Below are 20,861 nucleotides of genomic sequence, written 5' to 3'. Positions count from 1 at the left end.
CTTGTTTTGTACTTCTACCGAATTTGTAAGTTCAATTCTTGGACTATTTTTGAATTATTTGTTGTTATTAATTTTACAATGCCGGCTGCTGTTGTGATTAGGGTTTGGATTATTTGATGTTGATTGTAATTAGTTGTGTTGATTTTTGATTGCTTTCGAAGGGTTATATTAGGTTGCTTTTTGTTGTCTTTCTGCATTCTTTTGTTGAAATGGGTTTAGGTGCTTACTTTTCAATCTTATACATGTTCTGATATCTGAAGCTATCGCTGTTACTTTATTTTTGACATTTTGGATTTTGACACTATAATACATTTTAAAAATTATCGCATCGAATATATTTTTCTCTCGGTTAGTAACTTTTTACTATTTTCAAAAGTTCAAAATTCTTTGGAAAGCCTTTGTCTTAATAAAGCTTACATTATTGAAAATAATGTAAATTGCCACTTTGAGTGCCTTGAGGTCATATTTATGTTTATGTTCATAGCTCGAACGGAATCGAAAGTAGAGTCAAATGGCTGAATCCTCTGACATAAACAACGAAGTCTATCGCGAAGGCAGTGAGAAGCCTCAGGCCAAACACAAAGGTAAGCATGACAAAGACAAGCCTTGGGATGATCCTTCCATCGATCACTGGAAGATAGAGAAGTTTTTTGTGTTGCCGCTGTCTTTAGGTTGAAGGAAGCATGACTGTCTGGACTACCAGAAAGACACGAGATCCTTATATAATAGTAAAGGCCAGAGATCTCATAAAACTTCTTTCGAGAAGTGTTCCTGCTCCACAGGTAGCTAGCATAGCATGTCTTTTTTCTTATGTAATTGCTTATTTTCATCTTATACAATATTCTCTGCTTTTATTGCACGGATTATAATTTTCTTTAATATATAGCCTATATGAAGCTTTTAACAGCTTTTTGTTGTATGATACTTGCTGATAGCAATGCTTTTCTTAGCAAGCTTTGAATATATTTGCTTAGTATTTGATTGAATCGAAACTTGATGATATCAATGCTTCTTGAATGCTTTCATTTGAACTCATGATCTATATTTCCTACAGGCAATAAAGATTCTCAATGATGAGATGCAATGTGACATCATCAAGATTGGCAGCCTTGTTCGCAATAAGGTTTTCTTTTTCCATTATATGATCATTATGCAGCTAACTATTCTTTATCATAACAATTATAGCCCAACTGATTTTCCATTTATTTCCAAAATAAGTTTTATAAAGGTATAAGAGCCTTTGATTCTTAGGAATCTAAGGGTGTTTAAATGAAAAAATTAAATGACATTGTCTTATAAGAACCTATATCTCCTATAATTCAATATTGTTATCGACATAATAAATGTTCTTTTTATTTTCTTATATTTAATGCAGGAACGATTTGTGAAAAGAAGACAAAACTTGCTTGGTCCAAACTCTTATACTTTGAAGGTTTGAAGTTCATCTTCATATTTAGTGATCTTCTGAATTAAAGCAAGGAATAGAATCAATAAAAAAAATACTGAAAGGGGGTTGTGGAAATTGGAAACGAACTATAATTTATATTGATTCAATGTTTGCACTACAAATTTGGTATATTAATTTCCGATTTTTCTTTTCATTTCCGATTGTTTTCCAATGACTTAACAATTGCTGAACTAATGCAGGCACTGGAAATTTTAACTGAGTGCTACATGCTGGTTCAGGTCAGTATTCACCATGTCTGAATCTTTAATTGGAGATTATAGTGAAGTGTTATTTACTAATCAATTAAATACTTATGTTTTCATTTGTAAGCATAATTAGGTGAACCTAATTGAATATTTTCACTATTACAATGATTAGGGAAACACAGTAGCTGTCATGGGTTCATATAAAGGTGTAAAACAAGCAAGAAAGGTTGTTGAAGACTGCATGCTAAATAAAATGCATCCCGTACAGAGTGTCAAGGTAACATTTTCTGCCATCTTGCCTGTTAGTTTAGAATTTTGTTAATGGATCTAAAGTGAGTGTTTTCCCGTATACACTGAAACCTCACATTCAATGGCGTCAGATTCTAATGATGAAGAGGGAACTAGCAAAACATCCTGAACTGGCAAACGGAAGTTGGGCTAGATTTCTTCCATCTTTCAAAAAGTATGTCATCCAGTCATTAATACCCCGCTGAAATGTGATGGTAAATTAATTCTTCCATTGGTTTGAAATGATTTGATATCCCCACCTTTTGTTTCCCAGAAAAAATGTGAAACAGAAGAAAGTTAAGGCTAAAGAGAAGAAACCTTACACTCCTTTCCCTCCACCACAGCCACCAAGCAAGGTATGTTTTGGCTTGTGGGCTTATATGCATATAATATATGGCGACTACCATCATTCCTTGTTAATTGTCTAGCTGAACACTGTGTATAAACTTGACTTTTGCCTTGACTTTTTTACGGTTAAAATCTGTTTCTCAATCTAGTTGCTTTTATGGCCATATAGAAGAGTGAATAGGTATGGAAAAAAAAAAAAAAAAGAAAAGAAATATTGTACTTGCCGTGGTGTGATTTCCAATTATTGTTGCTTATGAGATTGGGGTATCAAGAACTTTTTGACATGGGTTGTATGACAGACCTGTTACTCCTATTATTTATTTATTTATTTATTATTCTCTGATATTCTTGGAAATCTCGAATAAATTCAGATTGATTTGCAACTCGAAAGTGGAGAGTATTTCCTTAGTGATAAGAAGAAGCAGACCCAAAAATGGTTGGAGAAACAAGAGAAACAAGCAGAGAAAACAGCTGAAAGTAAAAGGAAACGTGAAGAGGCATTTATTCCACCCGAGGTTTGATCTACCAATTCCATGTCAATCGTAGATTGTAAGCCCTATTTTTTTTAGTTTAATTCTGATAATGATTGTTGGTTTGGTTTTCAGGAACCCACAAAACAAATGAAGGAGCATGCTTCTGATGTGGCTCAAACAGCATTGTCTCTGAAGGTAATTGCGATTTCATTATTTCACTTTTATCTGATTCTTGGGATAATGGGATAATGTGCGTTAATTTCTTCAGTATTCTGTTATGCAGAAAAAAGCCAAAGAATTAAAGAAGTTGAAATCTGGTGAAAATATTGATCCAAAGGCATACATTGCTGCTACATCGTCAACTTCAGAGATGCAAATTAAAAAGAAAGCAAAGAAGTCCAACAAGTAAAACGAATAGACACATTGGAGGATGTTTTTCGGTGGTTAAGAAGTCAACAATGCGAATCACACTACATTGTGTTAGAGATTTATTTAATTTCTTGAATTAACTCCTGTTTCTTTCAACACTCCCACACCAAGCTAGAAAGTAGAAAGTAGTTAAAACGTTTTTGATGATTTACAGATACGGAGACCCTTTATATACTATTCAAGTCCACGGTGGATTGTTAAGATCGAATAGATTCATTGTTCTAGATTAATGAATGCATCAAAGAAGTTTTTAAATATTCTACACCATTATAACTCAGCACAATTAAATATACTCTCTAGGCGCATTATTTTATTCATACTGATAAGTTGGATGATATATTGGTTGTAGTTTGCTTAGCGTCTTGTCCCAAGCCCTGGTTCCAAGTATTTTTTGCAGCGTTAATCACAATGTCCCATTTATATTAACTATTTGCGCATTGGAATTTTGGTGCAGCACATGCAAGATGAGGATGCAGGAAGGCCATACAGGAAATTCCGGTTGTCGAAATGAAAGTTAAGAATATTTCATTTATTCATCCAATCGATGCGACTCAACCTGGAGGACATGTACTCTTCAGACCTATTTGGTATTGCATTTCCAGTTTTCCAATATGTTATAACACCAATGCAATATCATCTTATCGACTTTGGATGGCTACATATCTAATAGTTTAAGTAATTTGCTATAGTGTTCTTTTCAAAGATCTCTCGTTTTTGGTCATTTTACATAATGACGATTATGAGGATCATCTTTCTGCCGAGTAAACTTATGCTTGTAGTGTCATGGTCTGCAATGTGTGACACCTAACTTGATTTGCAATACCCCTTAATATGATATTTCTACAATGGCGAAGCACGTAGTTAACATCCGAGATTCTTTCAGTGACCCTATATATGTTATGTGGAAGGGATATGAATATGCAAATAAAACACCCCACTTGCTCGATCTACTATGCTTTCACAATTTGGGGCTATTTATCACTGCATTTGTGTTGCATCATGTTTGAATCCACGGCAACCTTGGCCTCGGATTATAAAACTGTTGTGAGTTGATTTATTTGCATTCGGATTTCAAGCAAGGAAACATCATTCTTGTAGTAAGATCAGTGATGACCTGATTGCTGATACCTTGATAAGATTAATAGGAAGTTCTAACTTTGGTAAAAAGCCATTATTTTCTCAGCAATAGGGTTGTGAAATTGCTGGATTCGAACTCGGAAAAGGCGCTTTTTGACGGGACTATTTTTTCTTAACTCTCAGGTAGATTTTCATCTTCTCTTTAGTATCTTTATAATTCTATCATGCTATTTTGACTTACTATTGATCATTGATTTGTACCTATTTGTTTAAGCTATGCTTTTGATGTGCATCGATTTTAGATAATATTTAAATTTTTTGAAATTACCTTGATGTGAATTTTTTTTTTTAATAACATGGGAATTTGCAACCGAGCTTGATGTGAATTTTGAGTGAATGGCATGTTGTTTTGTTTGTGTTTTATAGGTTTCAATTTTTGTTTTTTCATTTTCTTGTTTCTTTGATGTAAAACAGTAGTAAAATTGAACAATAAAAATCAAATAATGAATTGAAAATTGCAAGCAAATATACCCTTTAATTTATTTCTATTAAAAACTAGTGATTTAGCTGCAATTCCTCAATTTAAATATATATATATATATATATATCCACGTAAGGAGTGGTAAGATAACATGTGATCGTTTCAAATCATGTAGATATCTTCTTGATTGAATTTGTCATATACAACTTTTCTGATCCAACTTATTCAACTAGTGTGATTATCAATATATATATATATATATATATATTTCTATAATTTAAAGTATACTTGCATATTAGATTCAAATGGAGTCATTGGAATTTTTCCATCAGCTCATAGTTTCTAAGTCCTTTTGAACAAATTTAGAAAATCAATTTACTTTGATAATTCAGTTAAATTCTCTTTGTTTCCAATCTATCTACTTCGAGCTTTTTTGTTTTTTCTCGAATTTTTACTATACAAATTTTACAATTCTTTAGAAAATATTTTCTTTCACAAAAATTTGATATATAACTATTATCCTAGTATAAAACACAAACACAAAATCAAAGAACAAAATTTGGACTTGTCGTTATATGTCTACTATTTTTTTAACTTCTCCTTTACTATAGAATTTGGTTATCAATTTTTACGTTTGAGAAAAAGTCAATTTCAAAAAATAAAAAATCAAAAATCAATTCTCTCTAACCGGTACATGTCAATAATGCTCACTCAATCCCCGTCGATCGATCATCCCAAAATAGATCTATCCAATGATGATATAATGAAAAATCGTATCAGTTAAAGAAATAAATTCAAACAGAGTGAAGTTCCTAAAAGAGTCGGGGAATTTGTTGGCGAGGAGGAACAATAATCTATATCATTATATGCATAAAAAAAAAAAAAAAAAAAATCCTCGACGAAATGTTTTACAAATCAAGAAATTATAAAACATGCCTGTAAGGGATGACTAAGTTGGCCGTGGGTGGGCAGATGCAAGATGAAATTAAACTCGTTGACACTTTCCTGGCATTACCTATCACTGGCATTACCTATCACACACGATTTGTCGAATATATTTTACTTTATTGACATAATTTACAAATTATTATGCTGGATAAGGAATTTATCAAATACACACTAGAATATTTAGAAGTATGAATATAGACATAGTTTTGAATCAATATTTGCCAAAATCATTAAAAACACAAAAACAAAATGATCCAAGAATGAGTCATCCAATTTGCAAATCGAGTCATACACAACACACCAACCACCCCACATGATCATGATGATCACTATCACATCCACTTCACACTCCATAGTGTACGTCTTCCTTCCTTGATTTATCGGAATCGGATCTAGTTTGCAGGTTATTAGATCCGGTCAGCAGCGACGGAATCGAGAAAAATTAAATATTTTGAGAAATATTCTACAAAATTATATAAAATCTAATCTTTTATACTTAAAAAAATGATAATAAAATTAAAGACCAAAAGTGCATATCAACCAAATTACAAAATTTTATTATTTTTTACACTATAAAATAAAAAATTAAAAGGAGGCCAAATTAATTAAAATTATATAATTTTATTATTTTTTACCCAAATAAATACATATATGTTGGAGGCTGAAGGTTAGCTACCCCAAATAGATAGTCGCTGCTAGTCGGGTTTACCCAAAGTCCATTCGAAAAATAGTAATTCCGGATTCTTATGCCATAAATATAATATAATATATATATATGGGCTATGTTCTTACTTAGAATTTATTTATTTATTTACCTAATTCCTACAATTTTTTTTTATTAAATACAACATGTAATTCATATTATGTGCAACGAATGTAAAGTAGTTGACGAAGAACAGCATCAATTCAAACTTTAAAAAATCATTTAATGGACTAGGTTTGAATTGATGATAGAAATTAAACGATGAGAAGATAAATTTATATCTAATTTTAAATTAATTATTTTTTAAAATTTTAAAATGATACTTAAATTAAAATTGATAACTATTTAAAATACAAATAAATGAACGTCATAGTCGAAATATGCCACTAATAATTTCCAATCATTAATCAATGTATAAAATAATAAACACAAAATAGGGGAAATGCGACAAACCCCATATGCATGCACCTTAGAAAATAATTAAAATATATATATATAATACATACATTGTGTTAGTAAACGTTATAGATTCTGTGTACATAAATAATATTTAAAATTATTTTATAATTAAAATACAACATAAGTATATGAAATATATATTTAAATGCACAATCAATTTAGGAAAATTTAAATCTACATTATTGCCAAAAAAAAAAAAAAAGAATTAATGGATTTTTAATAAAATTATTTGAAATATCTTTAAGCCAAATCTTTCCCACCAAATGGAGTTTAATAAGGTTATTTTTTAAAATATTTATTATATAATAAAAATAATTATAAACTAAGATTAAAATAATTAAATAATTTAATTAAAATTAAAATAAACATAGAAAAGTAGACAATTATGTGAGCAGTAATACTCTCTCCGTCCCATAAGTATTCATTTGTTTTTTTACATGTATATTAATATTATATTATATATAGCATAAATAAAATAGAAATGATTAAAATAACTTTATTAGTATTATGTGATATAAAAATAATGATATTTGTGTAATATATTATAAGTTGTCAGAGTATTTGTAGTGTTAGGTAGATACTACAATTATTAAAAAAAGAAATTAATGCTTTATTATGGGAGGGGCCAAAAATAAAGAAATAAATAATTGGTTATGGGACGAAGGGAGTATTTAGTAACACGATGAAATTATTATTTTAAAAAATAAAAAATAAAAATTGATGTTAATTATTAATACTACAATAAAAAATGTTAAAATAAAATATTAAAGTAATTTAAATTTATTTATTTTATTTAAAATTTATTCTTAAATTCAAATTCATCGAACCAAACAGACTTTACGTCATTTTTTAGCGGATCCGAAGTATTTTTTTAATTGATGAAAGGAATATTTTAAGAATGACTAATATTATTATAAATATATTTAAAATTAATATATTAAATATTATTATTATTATTATTATTATGATTATTGAATTTTAAAAAATAGAAAAGGCAGGCACGTGGAATCGATAGAGGGTGTGTCACCAAAAAGAGAAGGGTTACGTGGAGTGCATCTAAATTAGGTAGTGATGAAACGACGCAGCACCCTGTCGTTTTGCAGCACGTGCCTGTGTCTGCCCACACTTTCCAATATACCTCTCCCTTTTTAAGACTATTTATTTATATTATAATATGCCTCCTCCGCATTAAATAGACTCCCTTCTTTCGAAGAATAATAGTAATTTATTAATGTCTTAATTTATTCTTTAATTTTTTAATTTAATATAATTTTTTAAATGATAAAATTTTGATAGTTTTTTTTATATTAATACAAATAAAGGATGAAAGTATAAATAAAAAAATTGTAAATACTTTAAAGCATCTTAAAATAAAAATACTCCCTCCGTGTCGGATACCATGTCCACGTTGTCTTTTCTGTCCGTCCCACATACCATGTCACTTTCTTTTTTTGAAAAATAATTACACACTTTAATCTTATTTTAAATTTTTAATTTATTTTTTAATTTTAATTAAACTAATTAGTTACTTAATTAGTTACTTAATCTTAATTTATAATTATTTATATTATATGATAATTATTTTCACTAATATATTCTTAATTATCTACTAATTACACCTCTCCTAAAATACTGTGTCTACAGTGTAGCAGACACGGTATCTGGAACGGAAATAAGATGACGGGATGTATTGTCTATTGCAAATATATTTATTTGTTTAGGTTAGAAAACATTATTTTTGTTTATAATTTAAAATTAATTTGAGATAAGGTATTTGGTTTGAATTTTTATTTAAATAATATTTTATAAAAAATAATATATTTTTATTAACAACGGTATGAACCAAAATTAATAATGGTAAATTTAATTAAAATAACAACCAATACACCTTATTTTCGTGAGGCTCCAATTTAAATTTTTTTAAACGGCTTTAACTTTATTCTAGTGCATTTAAAGATCAAGTAGTGTGAGTCTCGACAGCACTCCACAAAGCTTGTCCGTCATCGGATTAGAAGGCGGCTCTAGCAATAGAGCCATTGCACGACGTCGAGTCTTAACGACTGAATTTGAGAAAATTCGATTAAAATATATAAAAAAATCGAATAAAATATGCATGAAAACTTTTGTCAACATAAAATATGTTGAAATTAACATAATTTGATAAAAATTAAAAATCTACGGATAAGTTACTAGGAAAGTAAAATGATAAAGCTTAATTTTGAATAAGATGTGTGTGTGTGCATCGTGTAAGTTTTTACTAAATATACCTTAAGAATTGAAAATGTAACAACTTCCTAGATTAGTTATTCGTTCAAGTCACGTCTTCACTTCATGAATCCATGTCGTGTTTTTTTTTTTTTTTTTTCTTATCTTTTGGTATTGTAATTGAGTTTTAACTGACCACAACTTGCTTTGGGCCTTATTGCTGGACAGTTTCATAGTTTGGGGGCTCTGGTTCCATCTTCGTTTACGAGTCTTTTCTTTCGAAGTCTTATCTTCTGAAATCGTTTTTTTTAAGTTCGATCGTCTAGAGTCTCATTATTTGGAGTCTTACTGATTGGCAAGTAGGGGTCTCTAACTTCGAAAGGCTCTGGTTATCTACAAGATCCCGAAGCTTTTTCCTGTATTTATTTTTGGTTAAATTTTCTTTATATTCAGGTGTTTTTTTGACTTGATATCCAATAATATTACAATATCCATTGAAATATTAGGCAGACAGACTATTGAGTTGATTAAGATAAATGGTTAATTCATTGTCAATTGAATACTTTTCACTCTCAAATAGATATTAGACTCTCGACTACAAAATTTAGTATGCTTCACAAAGAATAATATACATTAAAGTCAATATTAGAGAAAAATCGTTTTGAAATGAGGAATTTAGTTTGAGACAATTAGAGTTCTTCAAGAATATTGATTTTTATAGGTTGTCTATTTGTGTTTTTTATGCAGAACTTTTTGTACAAATGATGAGTGTTGAAGATACGATTCAAAACATCTAAATTTGAAGATTAAATGCCCACAATAATGACGAAGACACTGATGTTGCGATATTGAGAAGTTGTTCAGCGCTGAGCTATTACAAACCGCATTTTTAATACTAGGTTTGTGTTAGATGTTTATGTTGTATTTGATCGAATGATTGATTGGTTATTTAAGCCAAAATTTGGAATAGAGTTGAAAAATAAATAAACAATTTACGAATTTAATTCGTTTGAGCTCGTTAAGAACTTGTTTGTTAAGATAAACAAACCGAATATAAATATAAATTTTAACTTGTTATTTTCACGAACGAATTTGAACTTGTTCAAAAACGTTTTAAAAAAATTAAATTAATATTTTCATATTTAATAAGTAAATATATTTTTATAAATATAAGATATTTAATTTACTTTTTTTAAAGAGGGCGTTGTCTTGTATCTTAATCATAGAATAGAGAGGTTTTCGGCCTTATTATTTATTTTAATTATAATATATATATTTTTAAAATTTAACAGTTGGGTTATTTGTTTTGTGGATGTCGCCCAAATTAGTAATTACAAAGAGTTTGAGGGCTGAATAGCAATTAATGAAGGCACAAAAGTCACCGTAGAAAAGTGAGCAAACCCTTGGTGGGATTATAAATAGCTGTCCCGAGTAAGGCTCTGTTTGCCAATTTTATTACCAAATAAAAAAAACCGCTCCGGCTAACTATGGCGGCCTACGCAGCTCGTCGATCGGCCGGTCCAGTCATCCGGTCCATCTCTCCTTCCTCACGATTCACCCGCCGGTACTCCGCCCATTCTCCCTCCACCGCCGCCGCTTCCACCGCCCGCTCCTTGTCGTTCTCCACCAGGCCGGAGAAGACCGCCGCCGCCGCCGCCGCGCCCTGCAAGCGTACGTGCCTCTGTTCGCCGACGAATCATCCCGGCTCGTTCCGGTGCAGCCTGCACAAAACCGGCGGCGGATTCCAAAACAATTCGCCGCCGCCGGCGGCGGCTTGCGGCGGCTCCGGCGTCCGGCTGAACATGCGGCGGTCGGCGATGAAGAATTCGCTGGTGCGGATCGGCACCGTCGAAGGCGATCTGATGAAGAGGGCCCTGGCGGCGCTGATTCGACCCTCCTCCCACCACCAGCGCCGCCGCGGCGACTTCCGGCGCCGCCCGAGTCGGCTGTCCGTCGTGTCGAATGCTTTCTGATTTTTTTTACCATCGCCGGCGATGACGTCATCATTGATTCGTGAAACGGGACGGGAAAATTTTTTTTTTTGTGCTCCGGCGACCGGAAACCCGACGGATTCCTAAAGGAACTGTTACTTTGTATATAATAAAGTTGATAATTATTATTATTATAATCAGTAATTGTAATTATGAATTAAATTTGATAATTAATTATTTCCAAAGTGGTTTTTTATTTAATTAAATAAACATTTTTGTTATAATATATAGATTATTTTTAATTTTTGCTTCAATAATTGCACGCCGTTGAGTTACTCCGTTCCGGATGACGTCCCGTTTCGGGTCAGATTTGACGCCGTTTCTTGGCTTCTACGTTTTTCTGAGTGATATAATTAGGACAAACCTCTCTTTTTTCATTTTTCTTATATATTTAAGAATAATAATAAGTTTAGATATTTTTTAGTATTATTTATTATGTATGGTTGCAGCAGGTTAATGGTAATGTCAAAAAAGGTTATAGGGAAGAATGGTGACAAATGACTTTTGAGGGCTTGAAAACTATGCCATGTATTTAGTAGAATTTGAGTGGGACCACATTGGAAACTTTGGACAAGGATTAAAAAATGAGGAATTTCGTTGAGGATGGTCTGGTGGTGTAGAAGTTGAATTTGTGACTGTAACGTCGTCATAGGTTCAAACTCCCGACACCTAAAATTACATTTCACACATGGTTCACTTAGTGTGACTCTATCAGTTTATATAGGTTTCCAAAGCCCTCCGAAGCTAAGAATCATATGCATTTATTGGCCTACGATCGATATTTGACCGTCCAAAACCTCTCAAGGTTAAGGACTACGAGTACATCTTCAACTCGTCGGCCTTCTCATCAAGGGTCACGCACATACCGCACACGATAGTCTGAAGTCCTTTCAAGAGTAAGGATCGCAAACCTCGACCGTCAACAAGACTTTTTTGAATACTTGTTGAAACCCTAAGCCGACTTCTTTTATAGAAATGGTGGAAGGGGGAATACTAAAATTCAAAATATATATATTACACGGAAATCAAGTAATTGCATCAAAGCATGGCGGACCAAAATGTATTTTTATTGAGTTTAGAGATTTAAATTTTTTATTAAAATAATATTTAATACTATAATATTTTGGAGGAAAAAGAAAGAAAAAAAATTATTCATTTAATTTTCTTATTTTTTTATCATAAAAAATTAAAATTACGTGAACTTCTATGTATCAGATAAGTGTCATCATGCACATCTCCAGTGATTGAGGATTAATTGTAAAAAAATAATAAAAATTTACTTACGAGATAATTTCTATACAGACTCTAATTAAAAAAATTATGGTATTTAAAGAAATCGGGATGGAAGATGTGTATGTGTGTTAGTTGGGGGAAAGATGTGTAGTTCACCTTCGTCCCAACTAAATTTAAACTACATTCCTTCGGTAGGTATATTATAGTGTGTGTTTTTGAATGATTTTAATTTTTTATTATACAAATTATTGTTTTTTATAGAAAAAAATATTATTATTTCACCTTATGCAATATCATATTTAAATTACTATTGAAAAGATAATATATATACATACAATTCATATCCTATATCTAAATTATATAATTTTGGTGGAGATTTGAATTTTAAATTGAAATAGTTATATGATGTGATATAAATAGGTGTTTGATATGATATTTTGAATATAAAAATAATTTTTAATACTATAATATAATATAAAAAATAAAAAAATTAGTGATTGATTTTTTTATCTTTTTTTAAGTAGAATTTTGATGAATAATTAAAATCTTGGAAAATCTTCTCATTAACCAAACACACTCAAAATATTACTCCTTCCGTCCACAAACTAATGTCCTACTTTTCTATTTGGGACTTTCAATAATTTTTGTCATATTTTCTTTTTTAAACACAAATTTTATATTTTTACCCTTCATTCATTTATTATTTTTAATCTATACCATACAATTAAAGGTAAATTTATTAATTCATAAAAAAAGACAATCACCTAAAAAATTGTGCAAATATACTTTAGGATAATAGAAATCGAACGGAAGAGAGTAATATTTTATAATTTCCAAAAAAAAAAAAAAGTAAACACACCTTATACAATAGACATAGGGATTATGTATAGAGTGTGAGAGATTTGGATAAGTAGCTCTCTCTATCCGACCTCTCATGCATGCAAAAAGCCATTTTTACTATTTATTATTATTATTATTATTATTTAAAAACATTTGTATTATTTTATTTCATAAAATTTTGAAATAAAATACCAAAAAACACACAATAAAAAAAAAAAAGAAAAAGGAAGTTGCCTTAATTATTTTGTTCATTTTGTATTTTCATAAAATATATATATTTATGTTATATAAGAAAAATCATATCGATAATATTTTATATTGATTTTTTTTTAAAGAAAACATAATATATATATATTTTATAATATATAATTATTTGTATCTATTATATTTTTTTAAATAATATTAATCGAAAATTATATAATAAAAATTATTAAATATGTACAATCAATATTTTTATATTTGTATACTAAATAATACTCTCTAAATCCCACATATCATGTCCACGTTGCCGTTTCTGTCCGTCTCACATACCATGTCACTGTTTTTTTTAAAAAAATTATTACACTTTAATCTCATTTTAAACTTTTAAATTTTTTTTTTAAAATTTTAATTAAACTAATTAGTTTTCTTAATTTTAATTTATAATTATTTATATTATAGGATAATTATTTTTATTAATATATTTTTAATTATCTACTAATTATATCCCTGCTAAAATACTGTATCTACAGTGTAGAAGACATTGTATGTGGGACGGAGGTAGTACTATTTAATTTTATTAATATTGACAATTTCATGCTTACTAAGGGGGTATTTGGGAAACAACGTTTTGAAGAGCTTTTAGCTTATTGAACAGCTTTTAGCTGTTTGACCAGTCAAAACGTTAATTTAGGTGTTTGGTAAATTAGCTTTTTGAAAGAGCTTTTTCGACCCAAAAAGTTAATTTCTGAAAAGCTCATCTACTCAACGTTTTGAAAGAACTTTTTCATTTTAATTTTGATTATTCCTTATTTACCCTTAAAATTTAATTATTTATTTTTTACATATAAATATATTTTTATAGCAGTATTTATTAATTATTTTTAATATATTTAATTTATTAAATTATATTTTTATTTTTATTTTTGTAAATTTAAAATAACTATTATTATTAATTATTAGATATAAATTATTTTATTTGTAAAATATATAATTTAAAACTAAATCAAATAGAAAAAACAAAGGTTATTAATTTATTTATATATTAAAATAATAATTAACATAATAAAAATATATATACGAAATATTTATTATTTTATATTTTACATAATTTCAATAAAAAATTATTATTTTTTAGTAAACATAATTTTCTTGGATCTAAATAATAAAAATACAAATAAATATTTTATAATATTTTTATAATTTTCAATAATTAATAACAAAAATTCTAATAAATTTCAAACCAAAATGAACAAAATTAAATATTTTAAAAAATAACATATCAATGTCTTTAATAGTCATTTTATGTATAAACAGCTAATGTCAAACAGTTGTTTTACCAAACACTTTAATACAAACCGCTAATTGAATCAGTTAGTCAAATCAGCTAATTGAATCAGTTAGTCAAATCAGCTATCAGCTAACCTCTAATTGAATCAGCTATCAGCTAATTGCCAGTACCCTAAATAAAAAATATATATATTTATTATTTTTAGACGTACAAAATAACATAATATGTGTATGGTTAATGGTTATATGTTGCTGAAATTGAAAATTCAAGAAATTGATCAAAAAAAACACACAGGATTGAAAGAAATTTATTAACCCAATTTGATCATAATAATTTATGTTTGAGTTGCATATTTTTTTACTAATATTTTCAAGTATTAATTACAAAGAACACATCAAATAAATATATATATATATATATATATTCACTCTCGAATTCAACCGACGCTCGAGTTACTTTTTCAAGAAGTTCTAATTTTAATTTTATAAATAAAGCTATTAAATGAATCAAATAGTTTGTGAGTCAAACTCGATTTGACTCTTTTATAGAGATAAATAAATAGAACTTGAGCTTTGAAAATTATTTTTTCTGGAAACGAATAGTTGATGTTAAGCTCAGCATGCATACAATAACTCAATTGAACTAGTTATCGATAATATATTTATATTATATATGTTAATATAATATATATATATAATTTTTATACCAAAAAAAGTATTTATTAATAAAATTCTAATATTTTATTATGAAAAATTATGAATAAAATCATATGTATTTATTTTATATATTAAAAAAAAACATCTAGAATATATATAAAATTCAAGCCAAATTCGAACTCAATTTTGAGCCTTACAAATCGAACTCGAGTTTTAATTTGAGCTTAATGAGCTAAGTTCGAGTAATTATTTTCGTTCAGATTCTTAACGAGTCGAGTATGTACAGTAAATAAATTAAAGTCGAGCTCATTTAACATTTCTATTCACAATATATATATATATATATATATTATAATAATAATAATATAAAGAAAAATACTCTAATAAAAAAGGTAGGGCCAAAGAAAAGGAAGAAGAGCCGACCGCATTTATGTATTTATTGTATGCCCCAATAAATGTGATTCGTCCTTACATCAACAGCTAAGGTCCAACTTTCGCTGCCTCAATACTTTTTTTAATTCCAATATTTGTGAAGATTGAATAATAATAATAATAACATAGAGTTAATTTATTTGTATTTTAGAATGTTTTGGATTTTTGGGGTATTTTAAATGTAACAATGTTAAATGAAAATAGTCTTTTGAATAAAATAAATATTTAATATGATATCTAAAAATATATAAAAAGAAATTTGTAATATTTTACTAAACATAGAAAAGTCACGTTGGACGAGCCATGTGTGGTAAGTAATCTGAGACGTCGGAAATTTGAACACATAACCTCACGGTCATAAATTCAACTGTATGGAAATTGCAATTAGAATTGCGTATGGATGTATATATGTCGGAATAATAATAATATTATTATTATTATTATTATTATTATTATTATTGTTGTTGTTGTTGTTGTTATTTGTGTAGAGAGTATTAGTCAATTCGATAGAGACACACAAGTGGGCATTAAAATCGTATGATAATAATATATATATATATATATATTGTCAACTTAATTATCCCCAAAAAAACAATTCATATAAAAAATAAAAAATAAATAAAAAATAAAAGTAACTCTAATTAAATATCTTGAGGTATGTTTGTTCAACTTCTCGCTTGAAAATATCGACCCAACCAAATTCATTTTTTCTATTCAACCTTAGCTTATTTAGTATCGTATAAATAGAGATTTTTAGGGTTTTTAAAATTTAATTTAATTTTTATTTTTTTAAAAATATATATATAATACTCATTCCATTTGGATTTTTTATATCACTCTATTTCAATCCGAAAATTTAAAAATAAAAGTAATTTAATATAAAAGTTTGATAGATAAACAATAGAGTGAGAATATTACGAGAAATTTATTAAAGAATTAATAAAAATAATTATAAATTAAAAATAAGATAATTAATTAGTTTAAATTTAAAAATTATATATTATAAAATTTATAATTATTTTTTAAAAAAATAAATAAATTATGTGTCACATACGTAATAGAAAATATAAACAAATAATATAGAATAGCGAAAGTAATATTTATATGATACAACATAATTTGAAGTATTTAAGCACATTATTTTATTTATTATTTTGATCATTTAAATATTATCTGAATAGTCTAATGCTCTAATTAATTTTAATTTTGTATATGATACTCACACACAAATTATGGGTGTGTTTACTTGAAGATTTTGGCATTGATTTTTGGTTTTACATAGTAAACTTTTGAATTGAAATTATTATTTGATGTTATATAAATATATATATATTGATGTGATATTTTGAATGTAAAATTAAATTTTAATAAATATAATAAATAAAAATACATGTCATTTTTCATAAGTAAATATGACTATTAAAATGATAATACATAAGATATATTCCAAATCATTTTCATAAATAGTCTAATTTGAAATACAAGATTAATAAGCAATGTTACTTACCTAACTAAAATTATTATTTTTATTTACCTTATTATATACTCCCTCCGTCTCAATACAATAGTCTTGTTTATTATTTTTGTCCGTACCAAAACAATAGTCTTATTTTTGTAAATAACCATATCACTATAAAACTACTCTTACTTTTTCATTAATATTACACAATTGTCATTACTTTTTACACTAATACACTCACAAAAGCAAAAAAGTTTTTAACTCGTATTTTTTATCCACTACCAACATAATATCAATATTTCTTAAATCTAAACACAACCCAGACTATAATTTTGGGACGAAAGGAGTATATATGTTGGAGTTATATTAAAAAATACTCCCTCCGTCCCATGTAATATGGGTGTATTACTGTAGACACGGAAATTTAGGTAAAGTATAATTAGTAAGTAATTAAGAAGTGTATTAGTAAAAATAATTATTATTTAGTAAAAATTATTATAGATTAAGATTAAGATACGTAAATAGTTTAATTAAAATTAAGAAAATTATAAAATTTAAAATTTAAAAGGCGATTAAAGTGCATAATTATATTTTCAAAAATTGAAAAGACAAGTTACGTAGGACAGAAAAAAATAAAAAATAAGGACAAATTATATGGGACGGATGGAGTATATATATATATATATATATATAGTATTTTAGCCCAAATAAAGTAAAACACTTATAGGTAGTGATGGCTACATGGGAAGAATATGCAGCTTCCTTCCTTTGTCATCTGCTATTGAGTCCCATGTGCACATGCTTCTAAAGAAAATGATGTTTATATATCCTATTAATTTATTTATTTTTTAATTTAATTTTAATATATATGTTATATGTTTTTTTAAAAAAAAAATAAATTAAATTGATAAATAAATATGTCATCCTTATCTAGAATTTTGTGGATAGGATAAGAATAAACACTTTTGGAGATTCAAGGTAGCATTATTTGTATATTGTCCTCAAATCAAGTATATGTTTACAATGTGTAGGGACCATAGTGATGGAAAACGTCACATTCACTAATTTATTTCTATGTAAATGTATATTATATATTTTTAAAAAACAATATTATATTTTATTATTTAAATTAAATTTCAAAATTCTATGAATTGCATTTAAGGAATTATTTAAAGGTTGTATAGTGTTGTTTTATGTGTAGGAATTATTTTTTTTATTATTATTATATATATTATCCATTAAAATATAACTGAGGAAGATTGTAGTTAAACTTTAATAAAATAAAGATATATTTCCACGCCTTAAATACGTACTTTCGGGTAATGACTGCGGATTTCACGTTATCAAATACTCCATCCGTCCACTTACAAAGTTTATATTTACTTTTGGCGCGGTGTTTAAGAAATAATAGTATTTTAATTATAGTGAGTAGTTAAAAGTAGTGTAATGATATTTTTGCATTTATTTTTTTTTGTGTAAAAGTAATGATGTGATGTAAAGTAAGGGTATTTGTGGAAAAAAATAGGATATTTAATGAAATATTAACTTTGTAATTTGACGTCCTAAAATAGAAATATGTAAACATTGTAAGCGGATGGAGGGAATATATGTCTATGTATATATCAAGTAATATTTAAAACATACAAGAAAACAAGCATATTTGAATAAGTGGGCCTCAATTTTATTTTATTTTGGTCAAGAGGTATTGATCCTATATTTCTAATAATGGGCTAATTCATTGAAAACTATACTTATGTATATATATATATATTAGAATATAAAATTGGTGGGCTCGTAGTTATATGTCACGTGTATGGTTTCAGACTATAGTACTTTATTTTTTTTGTTTAAATGAAAAAAATAAATAAATATTGGATATGATATTATAAGGGAAAAAATTAAAATTAGTTCCACTATAATCAAAGTTTATTAATTTTGATTCTAATATAAAAAAAAGTTCATCAACTTTAATTTATTATAAATAATTTTAATCTATATCAGTCTTACTGGTCAAAAAATTAATATAAATTGCTCACATGGACGTAATGGGATTAATGTAATAATTAAGTTGGACACAATACGACTGTATAAAACAAAACACGATCGTATTCCCATAGTTAGCATATTCTTAAAAAATGAAACTCGGTAGTATTTTATGTATACACGGCCGTGTCCATAATTTAGCGCCAGCAGTGTAGAAAAAAAAATGGAAAAAGAGAGAAAAAAAGTAATCTAACAGAAATAAACGAAACTTGCACGTGGACAACGACAAACGAAAGACGGTGGGGCTCGAGACCTAAAGCTCTAATACCATATTAGATAATCAGAATGAAACGTTCAGGTGAGACGACCACTTACATCTTTTAGAATGCTAAATTATGTATAGGAAAAACACGGCCATGTTTTGCTTTCTAGAATATGTTGTCTATGCAAACACAACTTTTATTTTACACGGCTGTATTGTATCCAATTCAGTGGTTACGTCAATCCTATTATGTTTAGGCTATCAATTTCTATTGATTTTTCAATAGTGGAATTAATATTGATTGAAATTATTTTGTTGATTTTCCAATAGTAGAATTAGTATTGATTAAAATTATTTATAGTGATACCAAAATTGATGATTTTTATATTTAGACCAAAATTAACAAATTTTATTTATATTGGTACTAGTTTTGATATTTTTATATTACTATTAACATAGTACTATTTTTGTTCATAAGTTATGTTTAATTAATATATATGTTTAATTAGTAAATTTGTTTTCATATGATAATGATAATACTAAAATATTCTTATATTTTTATACTATATAATATACTTCATCCGTCCCATAAATATAGTTTTAATTGGGTTGGATACGAGATTTAAAGAATATTAATATTATATTGGTAGTTGATAAAAAGTATAGATAAAAGACTTTTTTGCCCTTGTGAGTGTATTAGTGTAAAAAGTAGCAACAATTGTGTAATAAAAAAATATGGGTAGTTTTATGGTGATATGATTATTTATGGAAATAAGACTATTGTTTTGAAACGAACAAAAATAGTAAACAAAACTATTGTATTGAGACGGATGAAATATAAGATAATAATATTTATTAATTGAAGTAAATATATAATGATTTAAATTAAAAATAATTATCAAATATAATATTTTTAAATTAATTCACCATATGATATAATAAGAAAATAATAGATATGACTCAGGTCATCTGTCATGTTCACCTAGCGTGACTTACCTGGCGGGCCTAGTTTGCATATATTAGATTCAAATGGAGGTTTATCCAGTGTGCACTTTCGGATAGCGACTGCAAATTCCTACGTCATAAAAAATATAGTACATATAACTTAATAATATGAATGTGAATGCGATGAGCAACTGACCATACATGATTCATTACTATTTTTATTATTTAACTTTAGATTATTGTATTATTATTATTACTATTATTATTATTATTATTATACTTGTATTTTCTAAACTTAGAAATAACATTATTGCTGCATAAGTTCAAGGCACAAAATACAACTATACAAGATTACAAGATAGTCAAATTAGCATCGTATTGACTTGAATGAGCCGGCACATATATATAACACATGTAGACATCACATGGATTTTTTTATTTTTTTTTATTATTATTATTTTTTATGTGTAGTTCATATTTATAGTTATAATGTGTGAATTTGTTAAG

The 20,861-nt window shown here is 27.5% G+C and overlaps 2 protein-coding genes across 2 annotated transcripts; both read left to right on the top strand.

Annotated features, from left to right (window-relative positions):
• Window positions 1-6: 6 nt before the first annotated feature.
• LOC127264896 (KRR1 small subunit processome component homolog) lies at window positions 7-4,607 on the top strand. Its single transcript, XM_051294474.1, has 13 exons — window positions 7-25; window positions 485-584; window positions 672-782; window positions 1,055-1,123; window positions 1,376-1,432; window positions 1,648-1,686; window positions 1,826-1,930; window positions 2,034-2,116; window positions 2,216-2,297; window positions 2,661-2,804; window positions 2,895-2,957; window positions 3,031-3,167; window positions 3,646-4,607. Exons 3-13 carry the CDS (start codon window positions 684-686, stop codon window positions 3,707-3,709), a joined length of 942 nt encoding a protein of 313 aa, XP_051150431.1. The 5' UTR covers window positions 7-25; window positions 485-584; window positions 672-683; the 3' UTR covers window positions 3,710-4,607.
• Window positions 4,608-10,492: 5,885 nt separating this feature from the next.
• On the top strand, window positions 10,493-11,656 carry LOC127264913 (uncharacterized). Its single transcript, XM_051294509.1, has one exon. It carries the CDS (start codon window positions 10,552-10,554, stop codon window positions 11,035-11,037), a length of 486 nt encoding a protein of 161 aa, XP_051150466.1. The 5' UTR covers window positions 10,493-10,551; the 3' UTR covers window positions 11,038-11,656.
• The last annotated feature ends 9,205 nt before the right edge of the window (window positions 11,657-20,861 follow it).

The sequence above is a fragment of the Andrographis paniculata genome, unplaced genomic scaffold (assembly GCF_009805555.1).
Source record: "Andrographis paniculata isolate CXL003 unplaced genomic scaffold, ASM980555v1 Contig71END, whole genome shotgun sequence".
Lineage (NCBI taxonomy): Eukaryota > Viridiplantae > Streptophyta > Magnoliopsida > Lamiales > Acanthaceae > Andrographis > Andrographis paniculata.
This window is presented reverse-complemented; position numbering and strand designations above follow the sequence as displayed.

Coding starts and splice junctions, on each gene's coding strand:
- LOC127264913 (XM_051294509.1), top strand. CDS start 10,552: ATGGCGGCCTACGCAGCTCGTCGATCGGCCGGTCCAGTCATCCGGTCC.
- LOC127264896 (XM_051294474.1), top strand. CDS start 684: ATGACTGTCTGGACTACCAGAAAGACACGAGATCCTTATATAATAGTA. Junction 2,117..2,215: donor TTTCTTCCATCTTTCAAAAA/GTATGTCATCCA, acceptor TTTGTTTCCCAG/AAAAAATGTGAAACAGAAGA. Junction 2,298..2,660: donor CACCACAGCCACCAAGCAAG/GTATGTTTTGGC, acceptor GAATAAATTCAG/ATTGATTTGCAACTCGAAAG.